This window comes from Aedes albopictus, chromosome 1, assembly GCF_035046485.1.
Source record: "Aedes albopictus strain Foshan chromosome 1, AalbF5, whole genome shotgun sequence".
Lineage (NCBI taxonomy): Eukaryota > Metazoa > Arthropoda > Insecta > Diptera > Culicidae > Aedes > Aedes albopictus.
Window position 1 is genome coordinate 113,667,354 of NC_085136.1, and position 18,426 is coordinate 113,685,779.

An 18,426-nucleotide genomic window follows, 5' to 3' on the forward strand; every position below is an offset into this window, starting at 1 on the left:
CTCGGAGAATGGCTAGTCCAGAAGCAGTACAAGAGGTGGTCCAGGGGTTCGGAGTCGGCTTCGTAGGTCATACCGGTGCCCTGCGGTCGAGATCGACCCTTACAGCGATTAAGTGGCCGCGGAGAGGAAGTCCCGGTAGCGGTGCTGTCGTGGCGTCGGTCTACTGGGTTGGATCCAAGCCCGCGGTTGGAAAGGGGTCCCCGGCAAGGGTCGGGGCAGGTGGAGACCCTGCCGTCAGCAACCTACGGGTGCATCTGATAGGGCCTGAAGGGTAGTGATACCGTTCCTTTGCGGGCAGGTCAGATCGGGTTGCATGTGGGCATCAGTTCTTGATGTCCGCTCAGCAGTAGGGCGCGGGGGGGGGGGGTTGACCCTGCCCGCATTTCGAGGACAAAGGGAGTGGCGAGGACCACTCGGGAAACTGGCTAAGCGCCAGCATGCTACCGTGATGGACTCTCCAAAGCGAGTCATCGATGTTCGTTGCTGCAGGCTACGCAGCTAACCTTGTGGGTGCGATGTGCACTAGCCCCTCTCTGAAGCAATACCTTCTTGGTGGTTCCGGAGAGACGTTGGGTTTGGCGACCATAGGAATGGTTTAGTGGGTACGAGGAGAGAGTAGTCCTGGATTTTACTTTTGTTGTAGAAGACGGCCTGTCAGACCTACACTACCCTAACCTTCTGTTAGGGTGTCTGTTGAGCAGATTATCCCCCTATGGTTTAGAAGGAAAAAAAAAAGAGGCGTGCTTCAAGTGCTTCGAGCAAGGAAACAAATCATGGGCGTGCAAAGGCCCTGACTAGAGCTAACTCTGTAGGAAGTGCGGAGTGAAGGGCCACACTGCCAGGGAGTGCAACTTGGCACCAAAATGACTGATTTGCACAGCGAGCAAGGACCTAAATGTTCAAGCATGGAGGCGTGGAGGACGAAACAACTGACGATAATACAGGTTACACAGCTGAACCTTAACCACTTTGAGACCGAACAGCAGTTGCTGTGGCAATCAATCTCGGAGTGAAGTACAGGTATCGCTCTACTAGCGGAACCATACCGCATCTCTCCCGATAGCGGAAACTGTGTAGTGGATAAGGTGGCCCCTTTAGATAGCCGATAGACTAGTTCTCATCTATGCTAGCTTCGCTATCAAGCGCACTAAAGGGATTGAGTCCCGTGGTCATTGTTGGAGACTCCAACGCCTGGAAAATAGAGTGGGTTAGCCGCTCGACTTCGAGCTTCGATAAGCCGGCATTTGTGGAGCGATTACTCATGGATGGTAACACCGACGATCTATCTAACGACGATTTAGTCGGAACCCTAAACCCTAAGTCTATGCGATTCGGCAATGTTAAGGCGAACCCTACCCAAGAATTGACGCAAACTGGTATACTGGTGGTGTTCATAAATCGCAGGACTCCACACATCCTGCCTAAGAGATAGTAGGAGGATGCAAAGAGCTCGCACCAATAAGGGTAGAATAAAGCGAAGTGAGACTAAACTGGCACTGAACAAAGATATTGGGGCGCGTAAGCGACATGCTTCGAAAATATCTGCAGGGCAGTCATGGCCAAAACGAATATCCCGTCAGCACCCCTAGAACGCTCCCCCGAGATGGTGCAGAAGATTTGGGAAACGTTGTATCACGATATAAGACCATAGGCTCCCGTCCCACATGAATAACCCGACCAAAGCGAGGTAGCCCCAGTAACGAACGACGAACTCATCATCGCAATAGTAAGGTCGCTTAAGTTGAACAAGGCTCCTGGTTCGGATTGTATCCCGACAATAGGCATCAAAACGGCCATCGTGGCTGTCTCTTACATGTTTAGAATGACTATGCAGACAGAGGCGAATTTCCGGAGAGATGGAAAATGCATAGATTGGTTCTACTGCCCAAACTCGGGAAGCCAGCTTTATACAGACTTATCAGGTGGAGCGCTGACGGTCTATACCTAGAAATCAGACGACTATGAGCTCGCGGATAACCAGTTCGGTTGACGCTATTACGGCTGGATCCAAATCGGCTGAGATAGCGCTCCGAAACAAAGGGGAAACAGCTGTTGCGCGGTCGTCACGTTTGAAGTTCCGAGTGGCCAATACCGGATACTGGAAAGATATTTCCAGAACAGGGTGCTAACCAACGATACCGAAGAAGAAGAGAGGAGCTACAACATCACCGTGGGGTTACATCAGGGGTCCATGCTGGGCCCGGTACTATGGAACGCGGCGCATGATGGCATATTAACACTTACACCGGGCATAGAGCTGGTTGATTTTGCCGATGATATTACCTTCGTGGTATACGGTGAGTCGACAGAGAAAGTGGAACTCACAACAGTGTACGCAATTAGCACAGTGGAGGACTGGAGGTCGAAACGAAACAGGAAGGGCTAGTGCACTACAAAACGGTGATGGAACGGTAGTGAACAACTACAAATCAGCAAGTCGTGCAACACAGGCGGGTGCACGATCAACACCGAGCGCTCACTAAATCAATTGCAGGGTCATGATCTACGATAAGTTTAAATTCGGTAGCGACGTTAGTTGATGTATTGGTCGACGCTCCGCTGGAAGAGGCACCAGTCGACTTGAGGCTAGATCCACCTGGAGATCGTGTGCCGATTGATCGAGGAGCCAAACTCGGCCACCATTATATTGGTTTGAGCTGAGCTCCAGGTGAACGATCAGCTGGGGGATGTTCCTGCCCATGTTGGCGAGGAGCACGTCGATGGTCGAGCGAGTCTCGGATCTGCTCAACAGGGTGGGAGCATCCAGACTTAGGATGGTGTAGTGTCCTTTTTCCAGGTCTTGCTGCAGGATGGTATCGTTGCGGTTACGTCGAGGGTTTCCCCCAGGATTCGTGTTTGGCGTTGAGGTCTCCAGCGACGATGAATTGGCTCTGTCACCGAGTCAGCTTGACGATGTCGTTTCGTAGGACCATTGCCGTCGTGTCGGTGAAGTTGGTCTGTTTGGGGCTATATGATGGCGATTGGGCCATTGGGCCATGGCTGCGATGATGGCGATTGGGCCAACAGGCGTTTCCACCTCGACACCTAGGGCTTCGATGATGTTTAGCTGAAAACTCGGCAGCATGCCGCATTGGAGTCGGCTCCAATGATCACTACGGTTGCGGCGCCGTTTTGTAGCTTCTTGGAGCGGAAAGTACTCAGTCTCTCGTACAGGTCTCGCGTGAACTCGGCGACGATCTCCGACGAGTACAGGAAATCCTCTTCGGAGGATTGGGGTGTCGGATCTCGGCGTTCGTAGTTGCCCCTGCCAGGCGAAGGAGAATGACGGGTTGGTTGAGCAGTGGCGGTCATTGCATAGCTTTGTTGGCCGGGAGTCGGCCGGATGATACCGCTTAGGCAGAGACCGGTTGCGGCCGCTTTGCTTCCAGGTTGACGCCTTCCTGCGGATTTCCAGGAATTCCACTCGCTTCTGACAGTTGCGATTGCTGCCCTCGTGCTTGGCTCCGCAGTTGGCGCTCTTTGTTTCAATGTCCAACATACTTGCCACAGCGGGATTTCATGTGGCAGTTTCGCGTTCCGTTGCCAAACGCGAGGAATATCCCGTACTGGGTAACGTCTCGCTTGTTTAGCCGGTACCGTAGCCTAGCCACTCCACGATGGTGCTGAACAGCGCCTTGATTTTGTGGAGGGCCACCATGGTGGCAGAGTTCTTCTTGAGGTATATTAGGTACAGCTGGTCCCGGTGCTGCCCTTCCTGGATTCACCGAATGGGGAAAATTTAGAGTGGCTTGAGTTCAGCGGCCTTCAGTTTCTCCATGATGGCAGCTGGAGTGTTGTCCGGAAGCCCGTGAATAAGCACCTTCATCGGTTTGTCTCCTGGAAAATCATGGGTGTAGTACTCATGCTTTTTGGCTTCCAGATAGACGGAAACCACGTTGTAGTCCACCTGAATGGAGCAGACGATGTTCGTGCCCTAGCTACAGAGCTTAAACAGCGGGTGAATTTACTGCTTGACCAGTTGAGCCTGAAGCATTGCAACTTTCTTCGTGGTCATGCACAGCGACGGCAGTTTCATCTTTTCAGGGACTTGTTGGATCGGGAGCGTGGAAAACTTGCTGTTGTCTAGCAGTCTAGCGTGGAGGTTGTCCGAGGGGTCCTCGACACGAGCTCGTATGGAATTGAACGGTTGCTTAGTGACGGGTTTCACACCACTGTCCAGTGTCCATGGCAGTAGATGGGCCTGTTTCGTGATGGGTTTGCTCACAACTTCTGCAGTGACGATTGAAAGCTTGCCATCTCAAGTAGATGGGCGAAGTCGCGAATGGGACGCGAAATCCTGAACTGGTACGGAGTACCGCTCGAACGACTGGGAAAAACTCGGTAGAATCGCTTTTTTGTCACAAGAGCGTAGTCGAGCTCGCTGCACACGCTCTGAACACTTGGACTGGAATCTAGGACTAAGGTACCGGCCAGAGTGGACGCGTCACGCGGCGCGACGCGGAAATTTGCACTCAAAGGAATAACAATCAATAATAAGGAGCTGTCAAATCGTATGATGAATCCGCGTCGCGTCGCGTGACGCGTCCACTCTAGCCGTACCCTTTTTTTTTTTTTTTTTTTATAGAATGAGGAAACCTGTTGGTTAGCAACACCGTAGGAAAACCACTACCTGACCTTGCTCCGCGTCACGCCCGTTAGGGATTACTTCGTAGAGGAGGGGGGGACTGTGCTTTCGCACTCTCGCTCATCTGTCAGCCATCACACTCGGCATATCTCTAGGGGGCCAACTCGACTAACTGTTGGTCGGCCCGCCATTTCCTTTGGAGGTGGAGCACGATTGTGGATACCGTGTTCGACACGACATTCCACTCGTCCACCCCCGTACACATCCTCTCAATAATGTTATCGGGAGTAGTATCCCTGCCGCATACCTCTAACATGCTCGACCTCTGCTCCGCAAAACGCGGGCACTCGAAGAGTACATGTTCCGCCGTCTCCGCCCTGTTTGCACACTCCGGGCATGAGGGTGAGTTTGCATGCCCGAACCTGTGCAGGTACCACCTAAAGCACCCATGGCCCGACAGAAATTGTGTCAGGAGAAAGTTCACTTCGCCATGGGGTCTACACGTCCACCGGGACACGCTCGGTATGAGCCTGTGTGTCCACCTACCCTTTGTTGAAGAGTCCCAGACTCTTTGCCATTTCACCATAGACGAAGTTCTGGCGTTTCGTCGCGCACCTCTCGTACCTCTTTCATCGTAGCACTCAACATCCTCGGCCAACACCAGTGCTATCGGCATCATGCCCGCTAACACGCATACCGCGTCTTTCGAGACAGTCCGGTATGCACTGGCCACCCTGAGGCACATCAGCCTATGTACACTCTCTAGTCGGTCAACATTCCTCTGCAGCTTGAGCGCGTTCGACCATGCGGCGGCGCCATACCGTAGTATGGACACCGCGACTGACGCGAGCAGCTTCCGCTTACTCGAGACAACTGCCGAACTGTTTGACATCATCCTAGACAATGCCATAACCGCTACACTCGCCCTCTTACAAGCATACTCGACATGACTACTGAAGCTCAACTTGTCGTCGACCATGACTCCAAGGAGCTTCAGTGAGCGACAGGACTCGATCGAGCACCCGCCCGTGGTGACCACTGCCTGCTGTGCAGACTGGCGGTTGTTCACCACCACCACCTCTGTCTTGTGGTGTGCGAGTGTCAGTTGCCTCGACCTCATCCAGCCCTCCACTATGTCAATCGCATGCGCTGCCGTCAATTCCACCTCTTCGAGCGACTCACCGTATACCACCAGGGTAATGTCGTCGGCGAAGCCAACCAACTTTACTCCCGGTGGTAGTGCTAGCCTCAGTACTCCATCATATGCCGCGTTCCACAGTACCGGACCCAAGATGGATCCTTGCGGTACACCTGCAGTGACATTGTACTGTTTTTGGCCTTCCTCGGTGTCGTAAATCAGCACCCTGTTCTGGAAGTAACTACCCAGAATACGCCTTAGGCCAGCCGGGACACCTAAGCGAGATATGGCGCTCTCTATGGCGGCCCAGCTTACACTATTGAAGGCGTTTCTAACGTCTAGCGTTACGATCGCGCAGTACCGTATGCCTCTCCTCTTTTTCTGCAGCGCAATTTCGGCCAAACCAGTCACCGACCTAATGGCATCCACTGTCGATCTACCTTTGCGAAACCCGTACTGGCTGTCTGATAGCCCCGCGTTGTCCGACCTCTCGGTATAGACCAATAACCTTGACAGAATGATCCGCTCAAGGAGTTTCCCGGCCGTGTCCAGGAGGCAAATTGGTCTATAAGCCGCCGGGTCGCCTGGTGGCTTCCCGTGCTTGGGCAGTAGAACCAACTTTTGCCTTTTCCACCTCTCCGGAAACTCGCCTCTATCCAAGCATCTCTGCATAGCCGATCTGATCATGTCAGGGCTAGCCTCGATGGCCGCTTTGATAGCCACCGTCGGAATGCCATCCGGGCCCGGGGCCTTGTTCAGCTTAAGTGATTTCGCAATTGCGGCTAACTCCTCATTCGTCACTGGGGGAACCTCACTCGGACCAGGATGGTCTTGTGGTGTGGGTGCCCATGGTCTCACCTCGTGGTGCGGGAACAACGTTTCCACGATCCTCTGCAGCATCGCGGGAGAGCGTTCCGGTGGTGCAGATGTGCCTTTCGTTTTGCACATGACTACGCGGTACGCATCACCCCAGGGGGTTGTGTTGGCCGTCTGACAGAGATCGTTGAAGCACGCCCGCTTACGCGCCTTGATCTCTTTGTTCAGTGCCAACTTTGCCGCCCTGTATGCCACCTCTCGCTCCGCTCTCGACTCATCGGTCCGGGCTCTCTGCATCCTTCTCCTTGCCCTGTGGCAAGATGCACGGAGCTCCGCGATTTCTTGACACCACCAGTACACCGGTCTTCGTCCATTCCTGGGTATGGATCGCCTCGGCATTGCCGCATCACACGCTCGTCTCAAGGTACCAACTAGACCGTCGCTAGACAAGTAGTCTGTATTCTGCTCCATGAGCATCCGCTCCACAAATGCCGGCTTATCGAAACTCGAGGTTAGCCATCCTCGGTGAGTGTCGGTTATCCTCGACTGCTGCCGTCTACCGCCCTGTTCGATACTGTATCGAATCGCCAGGTGATCACTATGCGTGTACCCGTTATCAACTCTCCAATCTGAGCTAGGGTTAAGCCCTGGGCTCCAGAAGGTCACATCAATGATGGACTCCGCACCGTTTCTGCTAAAAGTGCTTACACTGCCGACATTCGCGATCTCAACGTTCAATCCCGCCATAGCTTCGAGTAGAGCCCAACCTCTCTCGTTCGTAGAGCGACTGCCCCACTCGACCGCCCACGCGTTAAAGTCCCCACCGATGACCAAGGGGCTCAGTCCAGCTAGAGCGCTTGACAGCGAATCTAGCATGGACGAGAACTGACCTATCGGCCACCTAGGTGGGGCATAGCAGCTGCAGTAGTAGACTCCGCCGATCTTCGCAATCGCGAAGCCCTCGCACGTCGTGGAGATTATCTCCTGGACCGGGTACCGACCGGTCGTACAGATCGCCGCTTTCTTGGCCTTATCCGCAACCCAGTTCCCGTTGTTGGGGGGGATGCGGTATGGGTCCGAAAGAAGCGCGATGTCTATACTCGACTCCGAGGCGGATTGCCACAACAGCCGTACCCTTAGAGGCCTTCGAGCGACGCGGCATAAGGGTTGCGAGACGGATCGCCAGAGTATCGTTTGTGCTGAAGTGGCAGAGAGAATGAGATTCCTCTAGCAAGGGTAGTGTGTGTTCATCGTGTCTAAATGGATGAGCAGGTCCTATGGCAATCCGGGAGCTTGAGTCAAATGGATAGTCTACAATACTAGCCAAGACCTGAGCTCCAGGGGAGAGAAATCAACTTAAGGCGGTAGCTGATGGAACGCTTACCATTATAGTGTAGTCATGTATGCCCGCCTCCTTCTCCAAATCATCCCTAACAAGCATACCGTGAAGGAAAGGAAGAGAAAGAATTACCCGAGGACCTACATAATGAGTAGCTGTTCAGCAGATTTACTCGTTATATGGAAAAAAAAGAGACGAACCTGGTGGGATCGGACAAGACACCGCTTGCAGCCCAGCTGTGTCATCTCTTCTGTTCCTTATCGTTATCGACGAGATCCTGGTAGACGAGAGTGATCGAAAATGCCTCGTACTGTACTTTAATGAGGCTGATAATTTTCTCAGGGATGCCTGGATCCAGGCTGGTCGGTTAGCAATTGTCTTTGATGACATTCCATTGATCTTCCGCACTAAAGCCTGTATCCGCAATAATTGGGACACAGAAGTACCGCTGTAGCTCTGTAATGAATCGGTAAAATTGGCCAAATAATTGACTGAGAACTCTTTAGTGCATGTTTATTATGTGTGCCAAATTTTATAAAAATCGATGCATTACTTTTAATAGTGGATTAAAAACTAACAGACATGGTTTTAAGTATTTTGTACAATTATGACCAATTTTCATTCGCATAATAGATGGTTCTTTTGCTTTACAGTTCTTAGTCCTGTGATGATAATTATGAAATCTCGTTAGCAGTTATGATACTTATAAAGACACTTTCTTGCAAAATTTCATCAACTTTGATCAATTGGTTTGCAAAATACTGGTGTTGATAGGGGTGAATCTTAGTGAAAATTTCTCGTGCTTTTCATGTGAAATATTTGCCTATTCATAACTTTTGAATTTCTCTGACAATTTCCATGAAATTTCCATAGAAGGTAGTTGATTGTATGTATATTATGCCTGCAAAATTTGATGATTATTGGTATAGAACTTTCAAAAGTACAATCGAAACAATAAAGGTTGCTGACTAATTGCTGTCTGAGGGGCTAAAATCACGTTCAGTCCCAATACATGTTTCGACTATAAAATTGTTAATAGCGCATCGATTTTTTTGAAATTTTGCCTATGCAACAAATGTAGATTGAGAGATTTGTGTTCAAAATTTCAGCTATTTCTTTTGCCAAATTCAAAAGTTACAGCGCTGACTAGCAAAACTAGGGGCTGTACAAAATTCAATGGCGCACATTCTACTCTTTCATTGCTACAACAAAAAGTGCTGCACCGACTCAACTGAAATTTTGTAGGTGAAATGAACACATCTGAAGATGTTATTTGGCCAAAATTTAGCAATTTTAATGTATCTATGGCAGAGTTACAGCTGTATTTCTGTGTCCCGATTATTGCGGATAAATACAGGCTTAAACATCTTCCAGGATATCCGTAGCACAGTTCTTCTTTTTATCGCAACGTCTTCAAGTCGGTTGCGTTAAGTCGATGGATCCTAAGTCCTAGCAATTCGCAGCCGAATCTCGGCAATTAGGATATGTTGGTCACACGGAATGTCGACCCTACTTTCTATACGTATATCAAAAGATCAGAGAACGACAGCTAGCGTCTATGTTAAGTAATGTTTTGTTTCTGTAAGCTTCTTACAAAGCTAAACTGATCATTTGATCCATACGGATAAGTAGAAAGTGGAGATGACGCAAATCAAAAGCATCCGGTAATTTGCCGGCTACCGAATCAGCGTTTGTCAAAAGATGCTTCATGTGCCGTGTTATTGAAGAGAAAGTGTATTTCCGGATCTGGAATGTAAAACACGCATTACGTAAATCATAATAAGTTTTTGATGAATTCGTTTTTAATATCTGAATTCTACTAATGGCCACAGCACAGGTCCGACGTGAGATTGTCGAACTCATCAAGCGGAACAAGTGGGCGGCCGTTTCTATAAAACCGCGATATAATGGTCGGTAACCTTCACTGTTTACCGCTGCATCCGGTGCAGATTGAAAGGATGAGAAAGTCAACCATTGCGCTACTGCTTGTGGGTGCTCTTTGCTTCCTGGCAACGCTGGTAAGTAATACGGTTATATACTTATAAAATACAATGTTATTTAAAAACAATGTTTCCAACAGGACGTGGTAGATGCTGAGAAGCAAAGATCCAATGCGAAGGAGTATGAGCAGAACCGTGGTGGCAGTGGTGGTGGAAGAGATGACGATTGGGACAGATATGACGATCGCAAAAAGGACAAGAAGAAAGTAGCAAGCTCGAAAAATAACCATGGCTGGTCGGATGACGAAGAGGATGACTACGAATATGATCCACGCGGAGATCGGGACAAAAACTCGAGAAACGGCCATTCGAATGGTAGAGGAAGCAATAACAGATACAGCAACAACGATTCCAAAGGCAGGAAGGTAACAACAAAGAAACCAAAAGTGACAACGAAAAAACCGAAGCCGACGCCTCCTCCGCCAAAGCCAACGAAGAAACCAGCTCCAACAACGACTAAGCGTCCTGTAGTTACCAGGCCACCAGTATTTCCCACTGTAGGCTCCACGGAACATGCCACATCAACATCTACGGTACCGTCCACGTCTACAACTTCTACGACGACCACAACTACAACAACGACGACGGAAGCTCCCACGACTACAACAACGACAACAACTACCGAGGCACCCACTACAACGACAACTACCACAATGCCGACTACTACCTCAACCTTCCGACCGGTAACAACGACCTCGGCTACAAGAACAACAACCAGCGATCCGCTGTCCGGATTCGATTTCGGCATGCTGGTCGATGGGTTCGATTGGGATAGCATTTTCGGGAGCAAACCCATCGGCAGATCTACGACGACGACCGTGAAGCCAAGGCTTCCTTCATTGGGATTAACGCCCGGTTTGCCTGTAATCACACCCGGAGGTGGTCGTGGACCTGAACCTAGCAGAGGAGGACCAAGTCGTGGCAATGCAGGCAACGGAAATGGCGGAAGCAGTAACAACAATGGTGGACGCGGTGGTGGCAGTGGCGGTAGAGTATTTTAGAAAACCGGAATGTTCAATTGATTTTGAAAAACGAACTGTCGAATAAAATTGGAAACGATCTGCCTTGAATATTGTTTGGGTGTTTATTTGAAAGACTATCGTTGGCGAGAAAGAAATTCAGTAAGATTAAGATTTATAAAAACTTCTTCTTGTGAAAATTCCCTTAAAAATGATATCCTTTCAAAACTCCTATCAGGGATTCATCTATCGCAAATCGATGGCAATCCTCTTCAACGATCATTGACACTGCTAAAAGTTCTAAAAACAATCAAAAACACCTTATCCCCAAACAGATTAAAACTCATCCCAATCCGGCCAAGAGAAGCACATGCCATTGTCCAAAAAGCACTTCATTGTCAGTTTGCCCGACCCCGCTCACATCGCCCAATAAAGTTCCATCGGAGCACATCGGTCATTGTCCGTACGTCCAACGTCCATAGTTTCCTAATTCTGTGCCACCGAGGGCCGGAGCCCGAATGGCAATCAAATAGCTATTAGTGAGGCACAAATAGTCGGAGCCACGGGGCCACACACGTGAGATGCCTCGCAAAAACAACACATCGATCCGGGACAGAAAAAAAGTTACCTTCTAACTATATGGCCGGCTGAATGACTTTTTATCCGTCCCAGAAGAGCGCTTGGCCCTAGCTAGATAGCTATAGAAAAGCGAATGGGCGGGAAACGGCTGCTGGACTGGACTAACGGAAGCGCACCGCCAGGCGAAACAATCGATACCTGCCGAAAGATAGATTGGCGAACTGACCGCTTGATTTTCGAGTTGTTTAGGAGGTGGCAAGCGAGGGAGCAAGTGTCCCATTTGAATGGCCCCCCGATGGTGGCCGAACTCGAAGAGGATTTGAAAAATGGTCCACCATATTGGCAGATTATTGCCCTTCCGGAACGAGTCGAACGAGTCCCGCTGTTCGACGACGTCTAACTTGTGGGACGTGCTCGGTTTTGGCGATTTTTTTCCTCTGTCCATGTTCCTCCTAGCTGCTAAATGGGATTTTTTGGATTGATAAATTTTTACCTTTGCAAGTGGGTATTTCGGAATAATGGATGTCCTTCACTTTGGTACTATCTCGAGCTGTATATGAACGTTTATTGGTTGAGGTGGAGCTGGGATAATCGAGATGATTAAGTTGATTTATTGGAATGTTTATTGACAGTTTTGACATTGGATTGTTAGAGCTTGAAGAATGTCTATTCATTTATTTTACGCATTATGAAACACATATGCAACAGTCGCGGCAAACGCGAGATTATTTAGCAAGACCATGCTGATAGCGCCTGGTTTCGACTCTTATCCATTTTCTGGAATTTTTCGTAAAAAAAACTTCCTGGGATTGCTTGAGCACAGGGTTGCACGATGGATTTCATGCGGATTCCAAAAAGGAGTTCTAAGAAAAATAAATGAATTCTGTTGATTGAGGGATTTCCAAGGCAATTTCAGAGTTCATTCAGGGTAAGTTTTGTGAAGGTTTTATGAATGCTCCACCTTAAAGCTCTCCGATACACCCTGAAACTCTTATGAGACTGAAACCCCTCTACTCGACGCCGCAGTCCCCAGTGGAGCGATACTTCTAAAAATCAATGTGAGCCTCTACCTAGGTCAGAAGGGGGTCCCTAAAATCTGCTTGACTGACAGAGTTTAACCCGTAGGCTACGGGGCTTACAACAAAATTTCAAACCGCTGCCAAAGACGCAAACATCAATATTTTTCTATGAAATTTTGAGGTTCACTTCACTATTAGTTGTAGTTTTAGTTATGCTGGGAGCCACAAAAATTGAGGCCACGAGGACAGTTTTATTCCGGTGGACGTCTGGGTCAGGAGGGCCTTTTAGCAAGGCCCCATTAGTTGGAATTCAAATGAATTCATCTGAAAAGTTGTTAGTTTTATGTATTATTGTATATTACGTCAGGCCTGGGGGTTAAGAAGTATATAGGTGGTGTAGAACTTTTTCCAGGCCTCCAAAATATTTTCAATTTTGAGTCTAATTTCTATGCGCTTGTAAAAGATTTTGAGGCACGCAAGAAGCAGATTTTTCTGTCCTAAGGCAGGTCTTAAGCATATTGAATTTAACTATAAGTAAAACTTGATGGTAACACACTGTTTTTGTTAGAAAAATCATGTTTTCCACAAAAGTAAGACGATTTTGCAAGAAATTGCCTAGTTTTAGGCGATAAATGCGGTACCTTTTATGAAACATTAAACGCCTAAAAGTAGGCAATTTCTTGTAAAATCGTCTCACTTTCGTGGAAAACATGGTTTTTCTAACAAAAACAGTGTGTTACCATCAAGTTTTACTTATAGTTAAATTCAATATGCTTAAGACCTGCCTTAGGACAGAAAAATCTGCTTCTTGCGTGCCTCAAAATCTTTTACAAGCGCATAGAAATTAGACTCAAAATTGAAAATATTTTGGAGGCCTGGAAAAAGTTCTACACCACCTATATACTTCTTAACCCCCAGGCCTGACGTAATATACAATAATACATAAAACTAACAACTTTTCAGATGAATTCATTTGAATTCCAACTAATGGGGCCTTGCTAAAAGGAAGGTTATGCAATTTTTACCCCTCCTGACCCAGACGTCCATCGGAATAAAACTGTCCTCGTGGCTTCAATTTTTATGGCTCCTAGCATAACTGAAACTACAACTAATAGTGAAGTCAACCTCAAAATTTTATTGGCAAACATTGATGTTTGCGCCTTTGGCAGCGGTTTGAAATTTTGTTGTAAGCCCCGTAGCCTACGGGTTAAAAGAGGCTATAATAGAAAATGATAGGCACCAATGAGACAGCAGAAAAGAATGTATAATACAACTTGATACTTGATGGGCTACAACTCAAAGCGATAAGGCTACGCCGAATGAAGCATTCGCCTTCACTGGTCTGAGTCCTGGGCCAATCGCTTCCAGTCACCCTGAACGTTTAGAGCCCTTAGATCCTCCTCAACTGCAGAAAGCCAACGTGTGCGCGACCTACCACGAAGCCAACGTCCCCTTCCTGGTTCTCTGCTGAATATGGTTGTCGTCCTCCGGAATACGAGTTACGTGCCCAGCCCACCGTAGCCTGCCGTATTTTGTTCGCTTCACTATATCCATCTCGTTATATACTTGGTACAATTCGGGGTTCATGCGACGCCACCAGATGCCGTCCTCCAGTTTACCGCTGAGTATTGTTCGCAGCACTTTACGTTCGAAGACTACAAAGGCTCTCTGTTCAGCTTCTCTCAACGTCCACGGTTTATGGCCGTATAAAGCGACAGGAAGAAGCAGAGATTTGTAACGCGAGTTTTGTCTTCGTTTGCAGCCTACGTAACTTCAGCTGGTTTCGCAGATCGAGAAAGGCTCGAAAAGCTACAAACCGTCTTTTCACCTTGTAGTGTTAAATTAACATAAGTTAAAATACACAATATTAAAAATTAAATAATCTTTTCACCTCGTGGGTAACATCATTACCGCACGTTAGTAGAGTACCAAGGTAAACAAATTCGTTTCACCACCTAGCACCACTTCGTCAACACGACCGACCACGGCCGGACCGACGTTGACCACCAGCGATCATGTACTTCGTCTTTGTGGTGTTAATCGTTAGTCCAATCCTCGCAGTCTCCCTTTTAAAAGGTATGAACGCCTCTTCCACTGCCCGACGGTCGATCCCGATGATGTCGATATCATCCGCGAAGCCCAGGAGCATATGCGACCTCGTGACAATGGTTCCGCTCCTTTGCGCACCAGCTCTAATTATCGCTCCTTCCAGAGCGATATTGAACAATAACTTCGAAAAAGCATTACCCTGCTTCAGCCCGTCTAAGGTTACGAACGATTACGAAATTTCATCCACAACTCGTACACTTGATTTCGAATCGTCAAGCTTCGCACGAATCAGTCTGATTAGCTTTGCCGGAAAACCATGTTCGATCATAATCTGTCATAACTCGTTTCTCTTCACTGAATCATCATCTTCTTCTTCTTCTTTGTGGCTCTACGTCCCCACTGGGACTTGGCCTGCCTCGCTTCAACTTAGTGTTCTTTGAGCACTTCCACAGTTATTAATTGAAGGGCTTTCCTTGCCTGCCATTGCATGAATTTGTACATTGTGAGGCAAGTACAATGATACTCTATGCCCAGGGAGTCGAGAAATTTTCCCGACCGGAACGGGAATCGAACAAGCCGTCTCCGGATTGGCGACCCATAGCCTTAACCACTAGGCTAACTGGAGACCCCACTGAATCATACGCCGCCTTAAAATCAATTAACAGATGATGTGTCTGGCACTTGAGCCTAGCTATTTAGCACTGTAGTTGGAGGAAATGCCAATGCAGAACCCGTAGCTTCCGGGAAGGTAAGCCCAGCTCCCTGGGTTAGTGGGTTGGTGTCAGGCCCTGCGAGCCAGCTGTAAAGAAGACTAGCACCGGAAAATTAACAAGAGAAGAATGCGAACCGATACCAATGGCGACGACCACAGCGACGAAAAGGGACTTGCGTTTGGAAGCTCGGTACGTGCAACTGCAGATCTCTCAATTTCATCTGGAGCACCCGCATACTCGCCCATATACTGAAGGACTGCGGGTTCGGAATCGTTGCGCTGCAGGAGGTGTGTTGGACGGGATCTATGGTGCGAACGTTTAGAGGTAATCATACCATCTACCAGAGTTGCGGCAACACACGTGAGCTGGGAACAGCTTTTATAGTGATGGGCGACATGCAGAGGCGCGTGATCGGTTGGTGGCCGATTGACGAAAGAATGTGCAGGTTGAGGATCAAGGGCCGATTCTTCAATTTCAGCATAATAAACGTGCACAGCCCACACTCCGGAAGTACAGATGATGACAAGGACGCATTTTACGCGCAGCTCGAACGCGAGTACGATCGCTGCCCAAGCCACGACGTCAAGATCATCATAGGAGATTTGAACGCTCAGGTAGGCCAGGAGGAGGAATTCAGACCGACGATTGGAAAGTTCAGCGCCCACCAGCTGACGAACGAAAATGGCTCACGTCTCATCGATTACGCCGTTTATATAACTTGTTTTATGATAAATATCGCCTCCAAGAACATGGCCATTCGTAGCACCTTCTTCCAGCACAGCCTCCCGTATCGTTACACCTGGAGATCACCACAACAAACGGAATCGCAAATCGACCACGTTCTGATTGATGGACGGCACTTCTCCGACATTATCGACGTCAGGACCTATCGTGGCGCTAATATCGACTACATGGTGATGGTTAAACTGCGCCCAAGAATCTCCGTTATTAACAATGTACAGTACCGGCGGCCGCCCCGGTACGATCTAGAGCGACTGAAGCAACCGGAAGTCGCCACCGCACACGCGCAGAATTTTGTGGCAGCTTTGCCGGACGAGAGTGTGCTCGATGTGGCCCCTCTAGAAGACTGCTGGAGTACAGTCAAAGCAGCCATCAACAACGCAGCCGAGAGCACTATCGGCTATGTAGAACGGAGTCGACAAGACGATTGGTTCGACGAGGAGAGCAGAGCGGTTCTGGAGGAGAAGGATGCAGCGCGGGCGGTAATGCTGCAGTATGGAACCCGACAGAATGTGGAGCGATACAGACAGAAGCGGAAGCAGCAGACCCGTCTCTTCCGGGAGAAAATGCGCCACCTGGAAGAAGCGGAGTGCGAGGAAATGGAACTGCTGTGCCGTCCACAAGAAACACGTAAGTTCTACCAGAAGCTCAACGCATCCCGCAGAGGCTACGTGCCGCGAACCGAAATCTGCTGGGATAAGGACGGGAGCCTCCTGACGGACAAACGTGAGGTGATCGAAAGGTGGAAGCTCTTCGACGAGCACCTGAATGGCGAAGAGAATGTAGGCACGGAGGACCAAGGAAGCGGAGGAAATTACTTTTCAGCCGAGAACAGGAACGATCAACTCCCACGCTGAGAGAAGCTAAGGATGATGACATCCACCAGCTTAAACACAACAAAGCGGTTGGTGAGGACGGTATCGCAGCAGAACTCATCAAGATGGGCCCGGAAAAGTTGGCCACCTGTCTGCACCAGTCAAGATCTGGGAAACCAAACAGCTACCGGAGGAGTGGAAGGATAATATGTCACATCCACAAGAGATGTGACAAGTTAATGTGTGAGAACTTTCGAGCGATCACCATTTTGAATGCCGCCTACAACGTGCTATTCCAGATCATCTTCTGTCTGTCACCTAAAGTAAATAAGTTCGTGGGAAGTTATCAAACCGACAACATCGACGGCCGATCGACAACGGACCAGATTTTCACCGTATGGCAAATCCTTTAAACAGGTGGTGCTGTTCATCGACCTCAATGCGGCATACGACAGTATCGACCGCACGGATCTATGGAAAATCATGGACGAGATTTTCCGGGAAGCTGTGATAAGAGCAACGATGGACGGTGAGCAGAATAGCATAAGGGTTTCGGGTGAACTATCCAGTTCATTCTGAACTCGACGGGTACTACGACAATATGATGGTCTTTCCTGCCTACTATTCAACATCGCCCTGGAAGGTGTTATGCGACGAGCCAGGTTCAACAGCCGGGGTACGATCTTCGCGAAATCCGGCCTATTTGTCTGTTGGATATTATTGCTAGAACATTTGGACCGGTGGCAGAGCTGTACATCCGCCGGAAACGTAAAGCAGCAAAGGTCGGACTGGTGGTGAATGCGACTAAGACGAAGTACATGCTGGGTAACTGGCACTGAGCGAGGCAGGACAAGCCTTGGCAACAATGTTACGATAGACGGCGATACTTTCAAGGTGGTGAAGAAAATGAATGGAGAATGAATAACAGAAGGAAAGTGAATCGAAGCGCAGATAAAACGCCCTCAACCAGCATGAATGGTGAAAAATCTAACACTAATGTCTTGTGCAGAAGCGATGTAGAGAATGGGAACGGTGCTGAGAGAAAACGTTGTGGTGGTTCAAATGAACCAAAGAAGAAACCGAAACCTAGGGTTGTTATTAAGCCTCGTAATTCTGAGGACATAGGTAAAACAAAGAAAGCTTTAAGTGAGAAAGTTAAGGCTGGTGGTGTAAAAGTTACTGACATCATAACTCGTCGTGACGGTGCAGTAATTGTTGAACTAAATGATGAAACGTCTTGTGAAAATTTTAAGCATACGGTAGAAAAAGCGATGGGTGAGAAATATCCCAAGTAACACAACTTGTTATATAATAGTTCTAAATTCACGATTTAAACATAATCACTTGTTTATTTCTTGTTTTACTGACTCAAAACTGAACACTTATATAATCAAAACAGCGCAAAAAATGGCGGCTTATAAAACATCTTACAAGTTATATAAGATGTATCTCCATACACTAATAATACTCCCACCAACTCTCTAACATTGGATAGTTGCAATCAGGTTACTTATCAATTTGAAAATCATATAGAATACTGTTATAATACAATCACATTCGTAGGCTGGAATTGAGATTTTTTTTAAGTCATATAACTTGCATAAAATGTTTATACATCATAACCATTTAAGTTTTTATAATAAAGCTATTTGAAAGCAACATGACTTGGAGAA

General features: G+C 48.2%; 1 protein-coding gene across 1 annotated transcript; it reads left to right on the forward strand.

Moving 5' to 3' along the window:
• Positions 1 to 9,791: 9,791 nt before the first annotated feature.
• Positions 9,792 to 10,930, forward strand: LOC115256074 (salivary glue protein Sgs-3-like). The gene is made up of 2 exons (XM_062846405.1): positions 9,792 to 9,896; positions 9,959 to 10,930. Exons 1-2 carry the CDS (start codon positions 9,837 to 9,839, stop codon positions 10,877 to 10,879), a joined length of 981 nt encoding a protein of 326 aa, XP_062702389.1. The 5' UTR covers positions 9,792 to 9,836; the 3' UTR covers positions 10,880 to 10,930.
• Positions 10,931 to 18,426: the final 7,496 nt, after the last annotated feature.

Bases quoted from the DNA above. Each gene is read 5' to 3' on its own strand.
- LOC115256074 (XM_062846405.1), top strand. From the start codon at position 9,837: ATGAGAAAGTCAACCATTGCGCTACTGCTTGTGGGTGCTCTTTGCTTC. The intron at 9,897-9,958 runs GTAAGTAATACG...TGTTTCCAACAG, and splicing joins TTTGCTTCCTGGCAACGCTG to GACGTGGTAGATGCTGAGAA.